Here is a 19,658-nt window from a genome sequence, read left to right as displayed (position 1 = left end):
CCAAGAAATTCCTGTAACTGCTACAGAAGCGACTCCCCCACCCCCTATTACTCATTTCCAGTCTTCAGGTAGAACAGTGGTGAATGTTTAAAAAACATTAGGTTAGGTTTCTTTAACAGCACTACAAAAAATTAACTGCAGTCAGCTGACACATTGATAAGCTGCTCCGAGCTTCAGCCTACAATAAAACTCTCCTTCCTAACAGGAGACTGCTAAATTTAAGATCCTCTAAAATCTATGCAAAAAAGCAGAGGTTGAAGAAAGCATGAGGCATTGCTGAGGCTGAGGGAACCACCTCATACAGTTACAGCTGGGGATGCCTTTACAGAGAGTTAAAATTGCCAGGTAATATTTCGCAGTTTTTATTGATGGCATTTATCCCATGGTTTAACATGTTAATTATACTGTAATAAACATGGCTTTAATATTAAACTTTTCCTTATTATCCAAAGTCACCACAGTCCATTTCAGTAAATATAAAAATATATACTTAATACTTTGTACAATACTGGTTTTTGGTCCAAACAAAAATGGATCAGAAAAGCCAATAAACTTACTTTAAGAATTCCCAATTTTAAAGATTTTCTAAATGGATTTAGGCAACTTTGAATAATGGGATTTACATAAAATCTGAGACAATACTAAACAAAAATGGCTGTAACACACAAAATTAAAATTTCAATTTCACAGATTTGTTATGCCAAAAAAGTACATAGAGAAACAAAATTGTATTTACACATTTAATAATAAAATAACAAGGCGAGACAGGTGATAAAGGGCTGTAAGAATGAAAATATAGAAATAGCATATAATTATTAAATGAAGAACTACAGATCTAACAAGTCCTTAGCATGGATCATCCTTTAATCAGTCTTCCCCTATCAGAAAATTTTAGTGCACAATACACCCAAACTCACTCACTTCACACATACACCAGCACAAACTCAGCATAGAAATCATTCGTTATCAACATTCTCTACTCTATACAGCATCCCTCGCTGATATAATTACAATTTCGAGGCGTCAGTAAACGCAGATGAGCGCACGTAGTGGTGCGGATGAAGAGGTATTGACAAGCCATTCACTGTGCAGGCTCTACTCAGGGCTACAGCCAGACCATGCCAAGTCAGTGAAAGAAGTAACTTGAGACTTTTGCTTGAGAACAGCCTTGTTGCCAACTTTACTTGCTACCAAAAAAAACGTAACAGGGAGAGGGGAGGGAAAGACAGGAAAGCCAAGTTTTATATTCCTTTAGGCAGATCGGACTTCCGACAAGCCAGCATGAGGTACAATCCCAGTAACTGAACAATTCAGGGTAGTAGCTGAACACTTCAGGATAGTAGCCGAACAATTCAGTCAGGGCAGAAGCTGAACAACTGAGGATAGTAGCTGCTTCCAATGTTTTTGATGCTTTACCGATCAGGCGTTTACTTTCTACGTCTAATTGCAGTCTTTATCTTCCGACCAGCAACTGAAGGTCCAGAGGCAGAGAAAACATTTTTCCCATTAGTCCTATTAAAAGAAATTAGTAGTTCAGAGTTTAGGACAGTGTAGCTGAAAATTCAGTAGCAGCACTGAGTAGATATTCCAGAACAACTGTTTCATAGTCTTGTCTCACTAGTTACCAGCTGGCAACAAGCAACAATTGACGAACAGGAGGAAGAGAGTTCCAGAAACCAATTAAATCTCTCTTATTCAGAAGGTAAGCAGCAGCATAATGGCTGGATATGGGTTCTACCTTTCAAGAACAAGACAATCTCACATGTGTTGATGTGTGACATTCCTGACAGCTAGGCTCCTTTACAGATAGCGGTGCTTAGTTAGCCAGTGAGGCTAATAAAAGGAAGGATGCCAAATTTAGTTTCAAACTCCAAGGTTCATCTGAACACCTCATGATTTAACAGCAGTAGAGGCTGAACACTGTCCACTGATACTACCCGAAGCTCAAGGGAAATTCTGATATGGTCTCTTACCCCACTGTAAATGTTAGAGGCTGGGTGAACGAAAATCCTGAAGTGCCAGAAGGTGGTGCAGGAGCTGCTGATGCAGGAGGATTTGCACCAAAAGTGAATACTCCTGGGTTATTTGGAAAGCTGAAATTAGTAGTATTACTTCCAAACTGGAATACAGAACCTGGGAAGATGGGGTGGAAGCAGAAACAAGTAAGAAAGCTGAAATTTGAGTTCATACTTTCCAGCAAAATCCTCATGTTCTTCCCCATTATCTTTAAAGATTATTCTTTTTACAGGTTGCTCAAGATGACAAAGTTGGGGGGCGGTGCATCAGAAATGTTAGATTACTACAGGAACAGTTTACTGAATTCACAGACCATGTAGGTTGGAGAGGACTTTCAAGATCATCGAGTCTAACTCATGCCCTAACACCTCAACTAAACCATGGCACTGAGTGCCACATCAAATCTTTTTATTAACACGTCCAGGGATGGTGACTCCACCACCTCCCCGGGCAGACCATTCCAGTACTTCATCAATCTTTCTGTAAAAAACTTTATCCTAATATCCAACCTATATTTCCCTTGACGCAGCCTGAGACTCTGTTCTCTCTGGTTCTGTCAGTTGCTGTCTGGAGAAAGAGACCAACCCCACCTGACTACAACCGCCTTTCAAGGAGTTGTAGTCTGGTATAAGGTCTGAGACCTCTGAGTCTCCTTTTCTCCAGGTTGAACACCCCCAGCTCCCTCAGTTGTTCCTCACAGGGCTTGTGTTCCAAGACCCTCACCAGCCTCGTTGCTCTCCTTTGGACACACTCAAGCATCTCAACGTCCTTCCCAAACTGAGGGGCCCAGAACTGGACACAGCACTCAAGGTGTGGCCTCACCAGGGACAGGTAGGGGAAGAATGTCCTCGCTGGTCCTGCTGGCCACACTATTCCTGATACTGGCCAGGATGCCATTGGCCTTCTTGGCCACCAGGGCACACTGCTGGCTCATGTTCAGCCGGCTGTCGACCAGCAACCCCAGGTCCCTTTCTGCCTGGGCACTGTCAAGCCACACCGTCCCCAGCCTATAACGCTGCAGGAGGTTATTGTGGCCAAAATGCAGGACATGGCACTTGGACTTACTAAACTTCATCCCACTGGACTCTGCCATCCATCCATTCACATAGATTGAGGAATTTTTGAAGTAATACTGCCGGCACACTGGTAATTAGTTGTTTGCTAGCTTCCATGCCACCATGAAATTTATACCTATGCATACTGAAGTTTATTAATCAAGTCTTAAATTGTAAATTTATATTCAGGTAAACTTTCCTGTGTTCATGCAATGGATCTGGGGACTTTTTTCCTTTAATGTGCCAGCAGTACCTTGTCTGAAAAAACCCCAAACATTCAAATCATCAGAGTAAGCTATTAAATAATACAGAAAAACCAGAGAGAACTTTACCTTTAAAATGCAATCTGATTAATGAAAGATCAACTGAGTAATGTGTTGTGCACTAATCTGCTTGTACTAATCTATGGATTAGTACAAAAATGTCAGCTACTTTTAATGGAGGCTATTTTATAAAACTTCTGAGAGGAAAAAAGGAGGCTTTTCCCTTTCAGTATTTGATGTGCTATCAAATAGACATTCTGGCACTGTTTTTGTTTTTTATTTATTACTACTATGGAACAGGTCTTTCTTAAGTTACAAGGTTCATTCTCTGCCCCTTTCCCATGGCATTTTATACTTCATCAGTATAAAATTAGTATTAAGATCTTTATCTTAATACAGTCTTAACCCATAAATGCTTAAAAAAACCCCAAACAATTCTGACCATATTTTATACAATAAGATGATTAATTCAATTATCAAATAAAAAAATAAAAATTTTGCACTGTGTCTGCTCATTTGTTTTACACAATCTTACCAGTGATTACTCTGTGGTTTTCAACAGTTCCTTTTAATCATTAGGTTTCTAAAGAAAATAAAGCTCAAAATTTAGTTGTAGAATTGCAACCTCCATGTCTGCTAACTCTCTTGTGGAGAAGGCATACTGTGAAGCTGGATACCTGTGGCACATTGTGTCGCCACAGTCAGGACTGGGACATAAATGACAGCCCTATACCCATTATTTTTATGGAGAGCAATTCCTATATTTAAATACATGCACAAGGCTGAAGTTGTCCTTCTCCATATAATTCATGGTGCACTTCATGAAAAATACAATAAAATATATATAATCTTAAAATGGAAGAGGATGGTTGGCACTCACCAGCACTGGGGGTACCAGAGCCAAAAGCTGGCTGATGGGCTGCCTGCTGTCCGAACACAGAGGGCTGAGTGCTGCTTGTCACCGAGCCGAAGGCAGAGGGAGCAGGCTGAGAGCCAGCAGAAAACAACGTTGTCGACAGCGATCCAAAGCTTGGAGCGCTTTGCTGGCCGGAGCCTGGGCTTGGGCCAAATGCTGGTAACTGACTGGCACCAAAAGCCGGGCCAGCAGCAGGCGCTGGAGGCCCAGAGCCAAACAGAAACGAAGACGATGACCCTTGGGGGACAGAGAGGGATGTCAGTATGGGCCCCTTCACTCCCACCCTCAAGAATGAATCCAGAAAAAGCCTCAGGACTGGTAGCTGAATACTCATCTTAATTTCAAACTAATTGTGTGAATATATAAAACAGACACTACCTCAGCCACAAGAGGAATTGCATCTTTTCTTTTAAGCAACATGAGAAACACTGTGTTTATGAGAGAGTCAGACAAAATTAAATCTCAAACGCACTGGTTGCCTCTTCATGTTGTGCAGATAGATTCCTACAGTGTGTTTTAATCTGCATTTACTAAAAGCTGTTTCCACCACACACATGGAATATTAATTCAAAGTGGATTTTTCAGACATGCAAAATAAAGCTCCTGATTTATTAGGACTAGGAGAACATGTATCTTTTCTTTTCAACAACTTCACCCCTCCCTGTTTAAGTGTTTACCATTATCAACTTCTGGAGGCCGTATCAACCTTGCAGTAATCTCAAAATCTTAGTTTAGCAGAGTAATTCTCTACCTATCATCAACAAAGAACCAGCCCAATGGTTGAGCTGCATGGCCAGCAGAAATAATGAAACACACCTGAACAGTGACTCTGAAAGTACATGGCAGATCTGCTATGCCAAAGGAGCATTTTAAATAGCATTACTAATGCTCATGCAACAGGAAATACCCTCTAATTGCACCATTACTTGGAATGGCTGACTTTCTTTCCAAGATGAGATACATGGTAAAACTTAAGTTTCTGAATTTGTGAAGATGTTTGAAATATGGTGTCACTTACAAAATTACACCAAAAGCTACTGATTTGTAAGCAGTTCAAATTGATCTGTTGGTTGTTGTAATTCAGGACTGCTTTATCTGTTTCTGATCCACAAAAAAATGTGCAAATTAAACTTTTGTGACTGAGAAAGTTAGGCTGTCTGGATCAAACTAGAGTAAGTCCCTTACAGATTCAATCTTATTTCCAACATCCTGCATGGCTCACAGGAATACAGATAATTTGGTGTATTTAATCTTGAATCATGCATTTGTACATGCAATTCAGGCAGTGGAGTAACAAACATAAAATATGAAGAAACTCTGCCTTACTGCTGTCTTCTCTAAATTCCTAGAAAATTAACATGCATTGGCCATGCTCCTTAGTAGAAACCAACCCTTAAGCAGCATTAATTGCATAGTGAGGTACTCCATGTATAGATACTTGTGAGGGAAGGACTTGGCAAAGCTTGACATTATTTCCAAGAATTCAGAGTTTTAGGTATAGGAGCGCAAAAGCAGGAAAGTTGTAATTCCTTGACTTCTAAGTGTAAACACTGGACTAACAGTGACTGAAGAAAGAAATTATCATTCTCATGGTGAAAAGCTCCTGTACAAACTGAAATCCAGTAAAGGCTTATCCTTTACGTAAAACAACTGTGGTGCCACTTCATTCCTAAATTGTATTTCCCACACTGAAGAAAAATGAGCCCAAATTAACATTGCTGAACATCAATCCTCGGTATTTTTCTCTACTTCTATGCATTTACCCTGCATGTTTTCCAAAGTAAAATATTCATGGAACAGTATCTCCTTAGTCCACTACAAATGGCAAAAATGAGAAAATGAGAAGAGCAGCTATTTAAAACAGACCTGTTGAATTTGATGTAGTTGTGGCTCCAAAAGTAAATCCTGAATTTGCTGCATTGGTACTGCTCTCTCCTGAACGAAAGAGAAATGGAGTAAGAGTTGAGCCGGTGCTGGAAGATGTGGTTGCTGGTTTGCTCTCTTGAGAGAAGCCAAATGACTGAGATGTTGCAGATTCTGCAGGATTGCCAAAAACAGAGCTGGTCACAGTGTTGCTGGGTTGTCCAAACACAAAGGGAGTGGGAACTGGCTGAGGGTTTGAGGAAGAGAGGGTGCTGCCAAACACGCTGCTGCTGTTGGCTGAAGTGGTGGGTACCACTGCGCTGGAGGAACTGGAGCTCAAGAAGCTGAAGGATGCTCCTTGATCTGAAAGGAAGAAACACAGTTACTACTAAGTCAGACAAATGGAGTTTAACAACCTAGAACTTTTCACACAGCAACCATCACTGAAAAACTTTGATCCTCCACTGCAAACTTTCAACAAATTAAAGGTTACAAAACTGTGCAATATCTGTGAAGTGATTTTTGCACCTTTATAGCAGCAGAGAAACTGCAGCACAGCTGCAAGTAGATGGAAAGAAGATACTCCCTATCTTCTTCCCTTTCACTATAAAAGACAACACTAGTATGAGGCCTCTACACTGCACCATATTACAGATTTTATCACCAACTGAGCTGCTACTACTAAGACAGTACAACTTCTGTGCTTACACAAGCAGTAATACAGGTTCCTTAAGGTGTGGCATTTTTTTTTGGTCTAAACATAGTATTAAAATTCACTGAAATCTACAAAAAAAATTGCCACATATTGCCTACACATCAACCACTCGAACTAAAGACAGGCTGCAGGTAGTATATCAATCCTGTAGATGCTGTCTAGTACAGCCTCAGAGGTATTATTTGATAGACACTAGCAGAGAAGTGAAGGCAAAAGATGCTCTGTTTACCGCAAGTACTAGTTGGTGTTCCAAAGGCAAAAGGTGCCTTTGCCTGCTCACTTTCCTTTTCCGATGGTTTACCAAAACTAAAATTGAATACAGGTTTTGCTGTGCTCTCTTCTTTGGTATGCTCAGCTGTCCCAGATGAAAAGATAGGCTGTGCCTTTAAGTCTTCATTGTCAGCTTTCTTTCCAAATGCTAATGGAGCAGCAGAAGTGACAGGGTCCTGCTTCTCTTCTGCCCTTCCCAAAACAAACTGTGAGGCTGGTGCAGACTCCACACTGCCAAAAGGGAAGCCTCCCTTTGTTGAAACAGTTTCATCCTTTTTCTCATCTGTCTTCTTAAATGGCAAAGCAGGTGATGCTGCATCCTTTTCTGCCACAGTTCCAAAAGTGAAGCCACCGACTCCAGTTTTATTCTCATTAGTACCTACGGAAGAAGTAGAATTTGTAGCAAAACCAAAACCTCCCAAAACTGGTTCCTCTTTCTTTTCCTGCTGTCCCAGACTTGTCGTTCCAAACTGAAATGTTGAAGGAGCCTGACTGCTTGTAGATGGAAGTCCAAAGGTAAAACTGTTACTTTTACTTTCTTTTTTGCTGTCTTCTGATTTAGAGTCTGAGGAAGAAACTCCGAATTTGAAGTTCCCTGAACCAGTAGGAAACTTAAATCCTCCAGTCACAGTGTTAGATGATGCAGATTCGGATGCAATGCCGAACTTAAAGCTACTTTGTTCTCCAAATTTAAAATTTCCTGTACTACCTAATGTTTGAGAAGATTCAGAGGACAATGACGGGACACCGAACGTAAATGATGGCATTGCAGCATTTGTAGACACAGTAGCAGTACCAGAACCTGCAGAAATAAGCAACAATGTCAGGTTTGCAATATATGACGTAATACATGCAGGCTTTAGCTACATGGCTGTGATTCTAGCCTTGAGCTTTTCCCAGAGTCAAAACTGTTCAACAAAACACCCCCTTCACACACACAGACAAGTAAGGAAACTCCACACTTCCTCTCTACACATATCTTTTTGCAATGGTGCTCTTCTGTGCAGCACCTGGCTTGGAAAGGCACACTGCTGAGCTCTCTGAATGACCGTGGCTTTAGTCTAAACTCCAAATGAAGAACACACATAAGGGCTTGAAACAAACAACTATGTCACTGAAACAAGCTTTCCTCTAAAAAACCCAATCCTTTTCTGGAGAATGTGTGTGGAAACATACGCACATAATCTTATTTAAGCAATATTCCTAAACAACAAATGGACAATTTTGCCATACTCAAAAAATCACTGTACTTAAAAAAAAAAAAAATGCACATCCTTGTTCCTCTCAGTAAGCATTACCTTTGAGCTCTGCTTTGGTGCCTGGCTTCTCATTTTTACAAGCTATACATTTTGTGGCTTCTGCTTTGTTTTGGACCAAGCAGACCTCACATTCCCAGCTTCCTTCAGGCATCTTGAATTTGTCTAAATCCAGAACACCTCCAGAAGAAGCAGAAAATGCAGAAACGCTGCTACTGGTCACAGGCACTGAACTCCCTGAGAAAGATGCAAGATAGTTAATCATCCTGCTAAAATCATACACAAACCTTTTAAGAAATGCTCACTAAACTGCAAAGCACACAAATGTAACAGTAAAAAAACATCAAGCTACAAGTTGAGTAGCTTGAGTCAAACACAGACTGAGAATGTAAACAATGGAAACACCTGGCTTCTTCTTTATAATCTATATATGAATTCAAGAACAAATTGAACCAGTGACATTTTAACAGCAACTGCAGTTTATAAAATACAGTCACACAGCTGATTTCAGATGTAAATTACAGGTGCTGCATTGAACTAGAACTACTAAAAGAATACCTGGTGACACGAACTACCGGTAGTCCAAGTTAGCATCACTCGAGTTAATGACCACTGTCAAGTGATGCAAGGGTGAGAATTTACTAAAATGATTCATCAGCAAGTCACAAGGACAGGACACATTCAAACTATACAGTAACAAAAGAAAAAAAGGAACTGAAAGCTTCCAAACCCACAACTCTGTGTTCACCACACTAGCTACAATGCCTTCAACGGCAGCAAAAACCTACTGCTGCTGAGGTGTGAAATCCAACATTTGCCCTCTGACATTTCTCCCCTGTAAAGGAAAAGATGGCCCTTGATGCTGCACCCCAAGAGCAAACTTCAGCTCCACAAGCGTCAAGAGTGAAGCATACATGCCAAGGCACAAAAGCATCACATAATTGCACTCTTCACCTACAATGAACCACTGAGGGTGGCATTCAAGAGAGAGACACAAGATAATTTCTAAAATTCAAAGCAGTATTGTTTCCGAGACAGGAATGGGTCTTCTTTTCCATAGCACATCCAGCGAATTTATGTCCTCCCATTTTACTTGCTTCACTTGTCCCCTTGACAAACATAATGTAACTTTGCAATTCTGAACATATGGCTCTGTTTTAGCACAAGACAACTAGCTAAAGACCACACTGACTTGGAATCTGGCTTCATAGCTCTGCTCAATTCCACACAAATGCTGACTGGAGACATTTTAAGCCATGTTGTGCAAATACTCCTTCTACCTGTGTTTTGAAAGAGGAAAACAAAACCCCAACAAATCCAGTAGTTTTTAGCTCTTTGCAAGGAGTTCATTTTTCCCCCAGTGAAAATGAGTCAATTGGTTTTAAGTTAATCAAGGCATCCATTTTAGTCATCTTTCCTCACTAGCTGTAAAGCAGGGCATATTTCCTTCAGTTCAGCTCTGCACTAACACATTTCACAATCAGTTCAACTCATGTGACAGCCTGGAATCTGGGTTGAGACCTCCCAAGTGCCTGCAACCATTCCTGCAGAGAGCAATTAGTCCATCCTGTCTGGCATACAGCATGCTGCTCAAAATATTTTTTATAAGCAACATATTTTATTCTCTAGACTGAGATTGAAACAGAAAAAAAGAACAAACCTGGTTTCTCAGACTGACAAGCTACACATTTGCTGTCTTCTGCCTTATTTTGTAGAAGGCACACTGAACAGTTCCAAGAGCCTTTTGGCTGTTTAAATTTCTCTCCAAACCCCAGAGTGACTGTTGTGCCAGTGCTGCTGGAGGTGGATGTCACTGTCACCGAGTTGTCCGTGACTACTGGCATTGTGAGAGCAGGCATCACTCCTGTTCCAGGCTTTGGTGTCTCACATGCTATACATTTCGTAGCTTCAGGTTTGTTCTGGACCAGACAGGTATCGCAATCCCATGTGTTGGGTGCCGGTTTAAATTTGTCTTCAAAGCCCAGCGTGCCTGCTGTAGGGACTGCTGTCTTGGAGGAGACACACGGACTCACGCTGATCGTCTGCTTCGTACTCTCAACAGTGGACACTTTAGGAGCTTCACATGTTACACATTTGCCACCTGTGGTTTTGTTCTGCAGACATGGGTCATGTGTGTCAGACTGCCAAAACGAGGATGCTTCTTTAGAGGCATCTTTACTTGCAGAAAAACTACTTATTGCAGGCCTTGTATAGACCACTGTGCTTGTAACAGGCTGTGCAGATGAACAGGAAGGTGATTTCCCAGACATAAAGCCTAGTTTGAAAAAAAGAAAAAGGAGAGGTCTTACTGATGAAGCTGTACCCTGGCTACATGGAAGTTATTTATAACAGTAGACAGCACAAATCTAAACCTAGTGTCAACAGTTACAACTATACATTCCAACTAATTGCAAGAGGAAGCCCATGGAAATCTTATTTAAAGGGATGAAATTTCATATGCTGAGCTGGGACACAACAGAACACTTATTTAAAGCTTGATTTAACTCTTCACTTCCAAGAAAGTTTTAAATACAAATCTCATTTGTATCCGCCACTACACTGGTAGATACAAGTATAAACAAACAGTACTGAAAGCTGATGATCTGTCACCAACTGGAAATAATCCAATTCCATTTTAAGACACCATGCCCAATCAAATCAAATTTCTACAGCTATTTCTGCCATAGCAGATGACTCACATTTACTCAGTAGCTGTACAGCAGTTGGTACTTGGAGCAGCAATCCACACAGTATTCCCCCACAAATACTGAGTAATAATTAAGCAATAAAAATTAAGACAAACACACACATTTTTTTTCCTATGAACTTTGTTCAAAATGCACTGGGCACAGGCTAACTCTTTATTTAAAGGTGCAAACTTTTCAGAAAACACCAATATGGAAACACTAATGAAAATGATATAGCAATACATCTTAAATATCAGCACAGTTTAACTGTAAAGATAAAATAAAGAGTTTCTCTTTTTATTGTTATATTATGGCTGCTTTGGGATTTTTTTTTTTCATATTAGAAGTGGAATCTTCGAACAGTGTGGATTTAGAATCTGATTCTGTTAAACCGATTAAGAAAACTAATACCACTTCACCCACAGGTCTTTCCCTAAACAAAACACACAGTGTATTTCCTCTCACTTAGCTCTTTCCAATATAAAAATAGGCACTGCCTTAAGTTGTACACAGATTTCACAATAAGAAGTCCTGCTGTATCTCAAAGCTTATGGGAAAGATCAAGTTCAATTAAGTCCTTTTTCCTAAAACAAAAAATATCATCTACACACACTTTACTCATCTACACTTTTTACTCAAAAGTTGAAAACAATCACAACGACTTGAAAACTTTTCTTTTTAAAGTGAGACAGCCCACTTCTACTTAATTTTACATCTGAACCCATAGTAACTGTCAACATTTAAGGTCAAAAGATATGCAACTTCTAAAATACCTTTAGGAATGAAATTATCTTTACCATTCTTAATTTCTGGAGATGGTGAAGGTCTGAGAGGAATGTTTGCAATGCATTTTACAAACATTTCCTTTCCAATTACATACAATTTATTTATTTAAACAAAACACTGATTCTTTGACTGATTATTTTTATACTTAAGTTTAAATTACAACCTAACATGTAAAGGAGAAGCAATGCATCCGGTTTGGAGCTGCAGTTTTCCTGTCAGCAATGAAAGTCCCTTACAACAGAAGGGGGCATGAAGCATAACAGTAAGTCTGTATTTATTGCTGACACTGCCTTAACCGTGACAAATTGTCTGGGGTTTTTTTGGTTGCTGTTGTGCTGGGTTTTTTAAAAATCAATGCAGCTATATGCAAGTGTATTCTCTGCAAAATATTTTTTTAAAAGAGTTCATTATCTCACCAGGGCTTTTAAGAATGTCTAACACACTTCCTTGCTTTAAGAACTTAGCAGGTTTGCAGAACCCATCATATTCTTCTTCTTCTTCCTTCTTATCGCTGGTGCTGTTTATAGTGGCACTACCTTTAAAAACAAAACAAAACCCACCTTTTACAAATAAATCCACTGAGAATACATACATGTTTGATAGAAACAAGAATTACCATGTTTCATTCTTCTTAAATTAAATAAGAATCTTCAAAATTTAAACTTATTTACAAGAGTTTATAGTTATAATTTGATTAAAAGCAGACCTGTCACTGAAAACACACTCTGCCTGGAATTTGTAACAAGCTTAGAAATTACACATTAACTATTTAATTTACAAAAAAAACCCGCAAAAATTAGCATTCTATGTTTGAAATGCTACAATTTTTGTTACCTGGACTAAGGATGGATGTCACTGGTGTATCAGTGGATCCAGAAATCTCTGATGACTTTGCGACAGGAACACTAAATGTAAACTTAATTTGCTAGAAAAAAAAGAGGGTATTTTTTTAGAGTCTAAGGATTTTTAATCAAGTTTCACACACAAATAATAATCTGAAATCCAGTCTTCAAACTTTTGGTGGGTGCTGGGTGAAAAATTACAAATCAGAAATCTATATATTTGTTTGCCCCCTTACCTGGGCCAATTCTGCTTTATTGTTCCACAGTATTCTACTAAAGCCTTGAGAAAACGTTGGGATTTATTTTACTTACAGACAAGGGAGGTAGCACTTCCACCTCGGTAGATTTCACAATTGGAGATGAAAATACAAACGTAGGACTGGCAACATTACTTGCTGGTTGTACCTGTATTTTCAAAAGAATTAAAGTTTGTATCTAATAGAAAACCATCCCAGTGAAACAACAGCAGCTACCTGCATTCACTATCTAACAAATATTCTACAGTGAAGTTGGGAAATCTGATGTTTGATATTTCTGATCCACAGCTAAGAGTGGATCAGAAAAGCGAAAGCTTGAAAATGAGTGTATAAGAGTGTATAGACAGAAGAAGCCATATCAAAATATGTTGTCCTCCCCACCCCCCAATCTGAATAAAACCCTGTTTAATTCAACACGTTATAAACTCAGGTTGGTTAGTTTCATGAGCACCACAGAAAAAATTAACATTCAACAAGGAGGATGTGTACTCACCCTGAAAAAGTATTCACAGAATACAGCAAAGATTTACCTTGTTCATTACTGCTTTTGAAACAATGCTGGGTGATGAGGAGACAGCACTACTGGTAGGGAAACTGAAGCTGAATGTCGGCAGCGATGCAGTACTGATGGGCAGGGGTACTTCAGGTAGTGCTTCTTGCTCCTTCTCCTGGGTACAAATTTTAATTTTTGTTAGTTTAATTTTTTCTTTAAAGAAGCTGCAAAATCTTTCACTTTCTTTAGAAAAGTTTTAGATTTTAAAAGTTGTACATTTTAGTTTTTCTTTTTCATGAGACCTACTACTATCCTACCCTGTCCTCCCATTAGTTTCTTAACAAAGTTAAAGGTAACCTATAGACAAAGCAGGTTTTCAAAAGGAATCCTAACCCCCCACGTAAGTCTGCCTTTTTTTTTTTTTTATGGCATCCATCACCTGTCCAGTAAGCATACTGAAAGTAAGCTCAAAATTGTTACCTGAGCAGAAGAGAGAGGGGTGCAAATAAGATTTATTTTTGGTTTTGTCCTTTAGTTAATAAAGATCTAGAAGGACATAACCATTCTAGGATTCTATTATTCCCTTATTTCTTTAATTAAGAGCACAACGTCATGGCAAGTAAGAAAGTGTTCCTCTTGCAAAATTAGGTAGGACAGCTGACAAAGTGTCTGAAGTCACTTGAACTGGGAAAAACAGTATTTTAAGAAGGATGTGTGTTCCTTTAAGTACCAAAACCCCCAAACCAAACCAAAGCACAGAAAGTCAAAAATGAAACCCTGATGAGCGACATACAGGATCATACTCAGGTAAATCTTGTTAGTATCATGTATCAGGATGTAAATTTAAAATTCAGAAATCAGTGTACCTTAAAAACTTCTGCTCTTACCCTTGTCTTTTAAACCCTTTGATTGCCAAGATTAGATTGGTTAGAGTTTAAATGGGAATAGCCAATCTCTTCAGGATTTGGACAGTAGTACCAATGTCTACTCAGAAGTAACTAAGCAGAGATGCACATTGCTACTCCAGACCTTTAATGTACCCCACAGGTTACATATTTCAGAGATCTGATCTGAAGAGTCTATCACACCTTGATATTGAGACCATTTCTGTTACATTCTCCAGTATTTCCTACTTCTTTATTTTTCATCAGCCAGAACACCAAGTTAACCTCTTTAGACTTAGGATCCAGTAGTAGGCAGCTTATGTAACACTCAGGCAAGAAAATAATCCTTGGGATAATAATGACTATCATTGCATTAAATGGAGTTTTCCCATTAAAACAAGGAAAAAAACCCTTCACAATGAGTTTGAGTAAGTGCCAAAAATTGTGAATGATCATTAGCAAACATGCAAAACACTGTCTTCTGCTTCAGTTTCTTGGCCCATACCTTTCTACATGACTTACATATAAAATAACAAAATAAAAAACCCTTTTTTTTTAATACTTGGCTCTTCAGTCATTTCTAAAAACTCTACAAGCCTCTACCAAATTGATTAATTCAACAACTAATAAGAAACTGTATAGTATGAAGAATGTTCAAGATAATACAATGGAAGATTTTAAAAATATAAAACCAAAGTTGAGGCACTTATACAGATAACTAAAACTGGAGCCTGCTCTGAAACCCACAGCAAAACACCCACAAAACTGAAATGGCATTACTGTAAATTACTATGAGGCAATGAAGCTATTTATTTCTGTAATCACAGTAAAATCAATTCATCTGAGAGACCCTTACCATTTGTTGTTTTTGTGCAGGTCTTGATGCACAGTATCGCTCCCTTTCCCTTCTCATCTTGCCACAGGCACTATCCATCCTTTCTCCTGAAGACAGACCATTGGAGGCAGGAGTATCGAGTTTGGGGTAGCTCAAATTGCTGGCACAGAATAAAAATACATAGGTTGAGGAAGAGGATTAAAAACAAAGCAAAAAAAAAGGAAAAAAAAAAACCCAAAGTGTATCAAATAATTGTTTCAAGCTATTATAGCCACTATTAATCCTGGAACTGTCACAAGCTAATTAGAATCAGAAAAAACTATCCCACAAGTTCCTAAATGCTGGTAAACAGCTGGTGTTCTAAACAGCAAAAGATGAATAAGAGCAGCAGTGAGAATAACATACATAAAAAAGTCACAACATCCATAAATGAATGATGACTAAGCCAGAAGACCTGAAATAGAAGAACTGGATTTAGACTTATTTTCTAATGTTTGCTTTTAATAGTCCAGACAGTGGAAATTTTGACTGCCAGTTCTCTGATTCTGTGATGAGCATGTATCTCTGAAGGGACATAAAAGAATAACTAAAAATATATGAGCAGGGGGCGGGCACGTGTGTGCGCACAGGAAACGCTGCCAACAGCTCTTATGGAATTGAGAGGCTTAAAGTCGTGTGGCAAGAAAATATGACAGAAGCTTCATAAGCTGCTCTGGCTTTCCTGAGGCCATCAGCAGAAGCAGCAGAGGTGTTTGGGTGTGCCAACATTCCAGAAGTCTATTTAGACATGAATACAGATCTCTTTTGTAAGGCATACAAAGCCATTTCTCTGTTCATTACAAAAGCCTAGATCTAAACCAGAAAGATTCCCTAATCCAAATGGGCAGGGGAAAGAAAAATCTCAAAACAAACAAATGTGCACCTCCACACACACACAGACAAATCCCCAGCACCACCCCCCCAACAACAAACCAAACCAAACCAAACCCATGTCACATCCCAAAGCAGAAGTGAACTAAGGAATAATAACAATAAGAAGCAGCAGGGCATTATGATGAAGTATCCCTGAAAAAAAATTACAATATCAAGCTTATCCTGCAGCCAATCAATCAGTCATTACAAAAGTACATTGGATGACGCTGTAAGATACCAGGTCAAGTTTCTAGAGGACTGAGGAAAAGAACTGGTCTAAACCTCTCAGATAGTTGCAAACATCTGCTCAGCACTGTAACCACTGACAGGAAACCAGATCCTTAAGGCCATATGCTCAAACTTTTCCCCAGTCCAAAATGACAATCAATTTGAATTATGAAATAAAATCTCATGTCAAAATAAATCTTTATTCAGACAATTATAGCAGGTCTATGATAGCCCATATTCCTCTTTTCTGGTAACACCTGTCAGCTTCTAAGGGGCAAAAACAATTCTGTCTTCAAGCAAGTCAGTCCAATCTACAATTCTGACACTGGCTTAAAAACTAAACAGCCTTTGTTAGGCTAACAGAGATGTACCAAAGAATTGCAGGTTAGTTGCATGAAGAGACTCTGGCCCTTATTAGTGTGTATTCCTACTCCATAATATGACAATCTTTATAAAAGAGTTTAAATAAAAGGACCATCTAGTCCTAAGTCAAAAGTAGAAACACAGCAGTAAAATTTGTGAAACAAATGAAAAGCAGTATCAATTTCCTGGATCTGCCTTCTACATGGAGAAAGGAATTGCACCAAAGAAAACTCAGAACAGCTTGAATACCCACAATTAAAACCTAACGTGTGTTAACACCTCTGCCAAAACTAAAGATGGCTCCTGTAAAGTCAATCTATTGGACTGTAAAACAAAGGGTCAGCTTTGGGTTTTTTTGCAAGCCAAAGAATGCCCAAGGCAATGTAAGAATTGCTTGGAAGATGAACACAGAGCCAAAACATTAGCAGATTCCCTAATATTGTTCTTTGAAAGGCTAGAATCCTCAAAAAAATGCTATATTCTGAACACACAGTGCCTTAATTCATCCAAAAGATTAGTTCCCCAGAAGGGAGAGTCATCAATATTATCTCAAGTCATTCTATGCCAAGCAAGCAGCATAATGCAAGACAATCTCCTCAAGAAGGAATACAATTATTAACTCTCTCAGATTTTTTTTTCAGAGACAAGCTGGCATTTGTCTTCAGATGACTCTAAAGGGCTTCTGTTTTTCATGCAAACTCACAGAGCAGACAAGTGCTTTTGTCATGTAAGGAACATTAAAAAACAATATTCCTCTAGCTTTTTGTATAAATAAATAAACAAATAAATACATAAAATACAAAAACCAAAAACCCAAACAAACAAACAAACAAAACAACACAAAAGCCCCCTAAAAATTCACTATACTCCTGACCGGTAAGATATTTCACATTATAAAAAAACTTTCAGAAAGAAATTGCTGTCCGACAAAGCCTTCATACTCCAAGTAATTATTTAATTACCTGAAACTAACAGCTGCTCCCCTAATGAACACCAAGTTGCACAAGTATTTAAACTCTCTCATAATACAATTTTTTCACTTTTTCTATTCCCTTTTACTGAGAACTCTTGCTGCTCCTCCAAAAGAAGGCAAGTGTGCAGATTGTACTGACAAAGGAGGGGGGCTTTCTTCTTTCACGTGTTTTAAATTAATAGATTTGTCATACCTTTCAGATGATTTTACGGGCTTTTCTGCAGGAAAACTCTCCTCCATCATGTCCTGCAAAATAAGTTTTCTTTATTTCAAGATTTATGTGAAAATATTTATAAACAAAACACAAAGAGAAGACAACCAAACACACATTTTTGTGCTGCTTTGGTTATTTTATTTATACCACTAAATATACCTCATCTGTTTAAGCTTTTTCTGTAAGTACCCTGACTTTCCATTTGATCTCCAGCCCATATATTTAATACCTGGTCATTTTTACATTCAGAATGATACTGGAACCATGGGTCATTTTTTTCTGAAAGTAAATACCAGTATTGTTTTAAGGAAAGTTTATCAGGGACTCCATCAACACCAAAGTGATCAGAATGGGTAATTTAAAAAGTAATCTGAACTGGTAATTGTTAGAAATCTTACTTGGAGCCCGCAGTTCACCTGAAACATTTTATACACAACATCAGCACGTTCCATCAGCTTTCTGAACAGCAGCATATGTAAAGGAAATTTGTGTTTCTCTATTTTAATATTCTTTCACTGCAAAAACCCTGGCCCAAAAGCACACCACCACATTCTGAAAATAAGCACCAGCCATTTAGTATGCCAAAGATACAAATATATTCATAAAACCTCTCAGTATCTCTTTCACAACAGTTCCCACAGTCTTTTCTTAATGCTTACCTCTGGTATACTATTGGTGCCCTTGCAAAAAAGAGCACCTTAGAAGACTGGTTAGACATATTCCAATTTTACAAGAAGCACGCAAATTAGGACATGAAAATTTGCTTACTTGATGGTCCATATCCACCCTTTGGTGAATTTTTCTGGAATTAGTTGATTTCAGAGATGGTTTAAAATACGTGATCCGACTCCCTGTCAGGGAGATTGGCTTTGGTGTCACAAGCTTCTGGACAGGAGGATGCTGTGAATCCACCTTTGAAAGGGAAGCAGCAATCAATTTATCCTTGCACCCACCCAACTAACCACAGCACTGACCGATGATAAAAGTTACAGAACTAGAAACCTCCCTCCAGTCTCAGCACCCAGTGGAAATTATGTGGTAAGCGTTGAAAATATTTAGCTTGCAGAAAGATATCACCAGAAAATCAGTTATAAAATCCAAAAAGCTACAGGAATAGTCAAAGTCTGACTGAATCCTGTGGGGAACTTTGGCAGTTACTTCACAGACAAAATAAACTATACTCCTATAAGCAAAATAACTCATGTTACAATAATATGCTCCCATCCTTTCCACTCCTCTGCCCTCTACATGACTTTTTTTTAACTGACTTAATCCATTGATCAATACTGAAACTGTTAAGCAGAGTTAAAACAGGTCCTATGTTTCTTTTTTTCTACATTTTCTTCCTCTGAAGTTACACTTAAAAAATATATTGTGAAATATTTTTAAAGAAGTCTCATTAATGCATGTTCCAGTGTTTTAGATTTGAATTTGATGCTCTTAAAAGTACTGGTCTGACTTTTCTTGTCAAAGCTTTTTTACAGACAAAGGCAAATTATTAAACAGAAAGCACTGTACATTCTGCAAAACTGGCTTAACTAAATAAGAGAAAGAAGGAAGACCGCAAATGCCCCATGATATATCAAATCATCTGTAGCCTTGGTGATAAGAATAATGAGACTTAGGATGTACCTACTATTTAAATTAGTATCAAGAGATGGTTGTGCCCCAACCCAGGTGCAGAACTGCAAGACCTTCACATGGGCCCACTACTTGTAGAGCTTGTCCTGGTCCTTCGGGATGGCATCCCTCAGATGTGTCAATTGCACCGCTCAGTTTGGTGTCACTTGCAAACTTGCTGAGGGTGCACTCAGTCCCACAATCTCAATG

The 19,658-nt window shown here is 38.7% G+C and overlaps 1 protein-coding gene across 3 annotated transcripts in view; it reads right to left on the bottom strand.

Moving 5' to 3' along the window:
- Window positions 1–346: 346 nt before the first annotated feature.
- The window catches only part of NUP153 (nucleoporin 153), a 44,226-nt gene continuing 24,914 nt past the window's right edge, over window positions 347–19,658 (bottom strand). Inside the window, exons 9-22 of one of the 3 annotated variants that reach the window (XM_068190008.1) lie at window positions 18,597–18,740; window positions 17,808–17,860; window positions 15,160–15,298; window positions 13,457–13,591; window positions 12,982–13,074; window positions 12,662–12,752; window positions 12,244–12,363; window positions 10,015–10,629; window positions 8,397–8,591; window positions 7,058–7,900; window positions 6,117–6,476; window positions 4,215–4,487; window positions 1,974–2,133; window positions 347–1,512 (exon numbers count right to left, since the gene is read on the bottom strand). In XM_068190008.1, the coding sequence (XP_068046109.1) occupies window positions 1,428–1,512; window positions 1,974–2,133; window positions 4,215–4,487; window positions 6,117–6,476; window positions 7,058–7,900; window positions 8,397–8,591; window positions 10,015–10,629; window positions 12,244–12,363; window positions 12,662–12,752; window positions 12,982–13,074; window positions 13,457–13,591; window positions 15,160–15,298; window positions 17,808–17,860; window positions 18,597–18,740 (3,306 nt within the window). In that variant the 3' untranslated portion in view covers window positions 347–1,427. Of the gene's footprint in view, window positions 1,513–1,973; window positions 2,134–4,214; window positions 4,488–6,116; window positions 6,477–7,057; window positions 7,901–8,396; window positions 8,592–10,014; window positions 10,630–12,243; window positions 12,364–12,661; window positions 12,753–12,981; window positions 13,075–13,456; window positions 13,595–15,159; window positions 15,299–17,807; window positions 17,861–18,596; window positions 18,741–19,658 lie in introns of all 3 variants that reach the window. The other 2 variants (XM_068182479.1, XM_068197690.1) reach the window with 2 other exon arrangements.

Source organism: Anomalospiza imberbis, chromosome 1 (assembly GCF_031753505.1).
Source record: "Anomalospiza imberbis isolate Cuckoo-Finch-1a 21T00152 chromosome 1, ASM3175350v1, whole genome shotgun sequence".
Classification (NCBI taxonomy): Eukaryota; Metazoa; Chordata; class Aves; order Passeriformes; family Viduidae; genus Anomalospiza; species Anomalospiza imberbis.
Note: the sequence above shows the minus strand (reverse complement) of the source record. Positions and strands in the feature narration are given on the sequence as shown.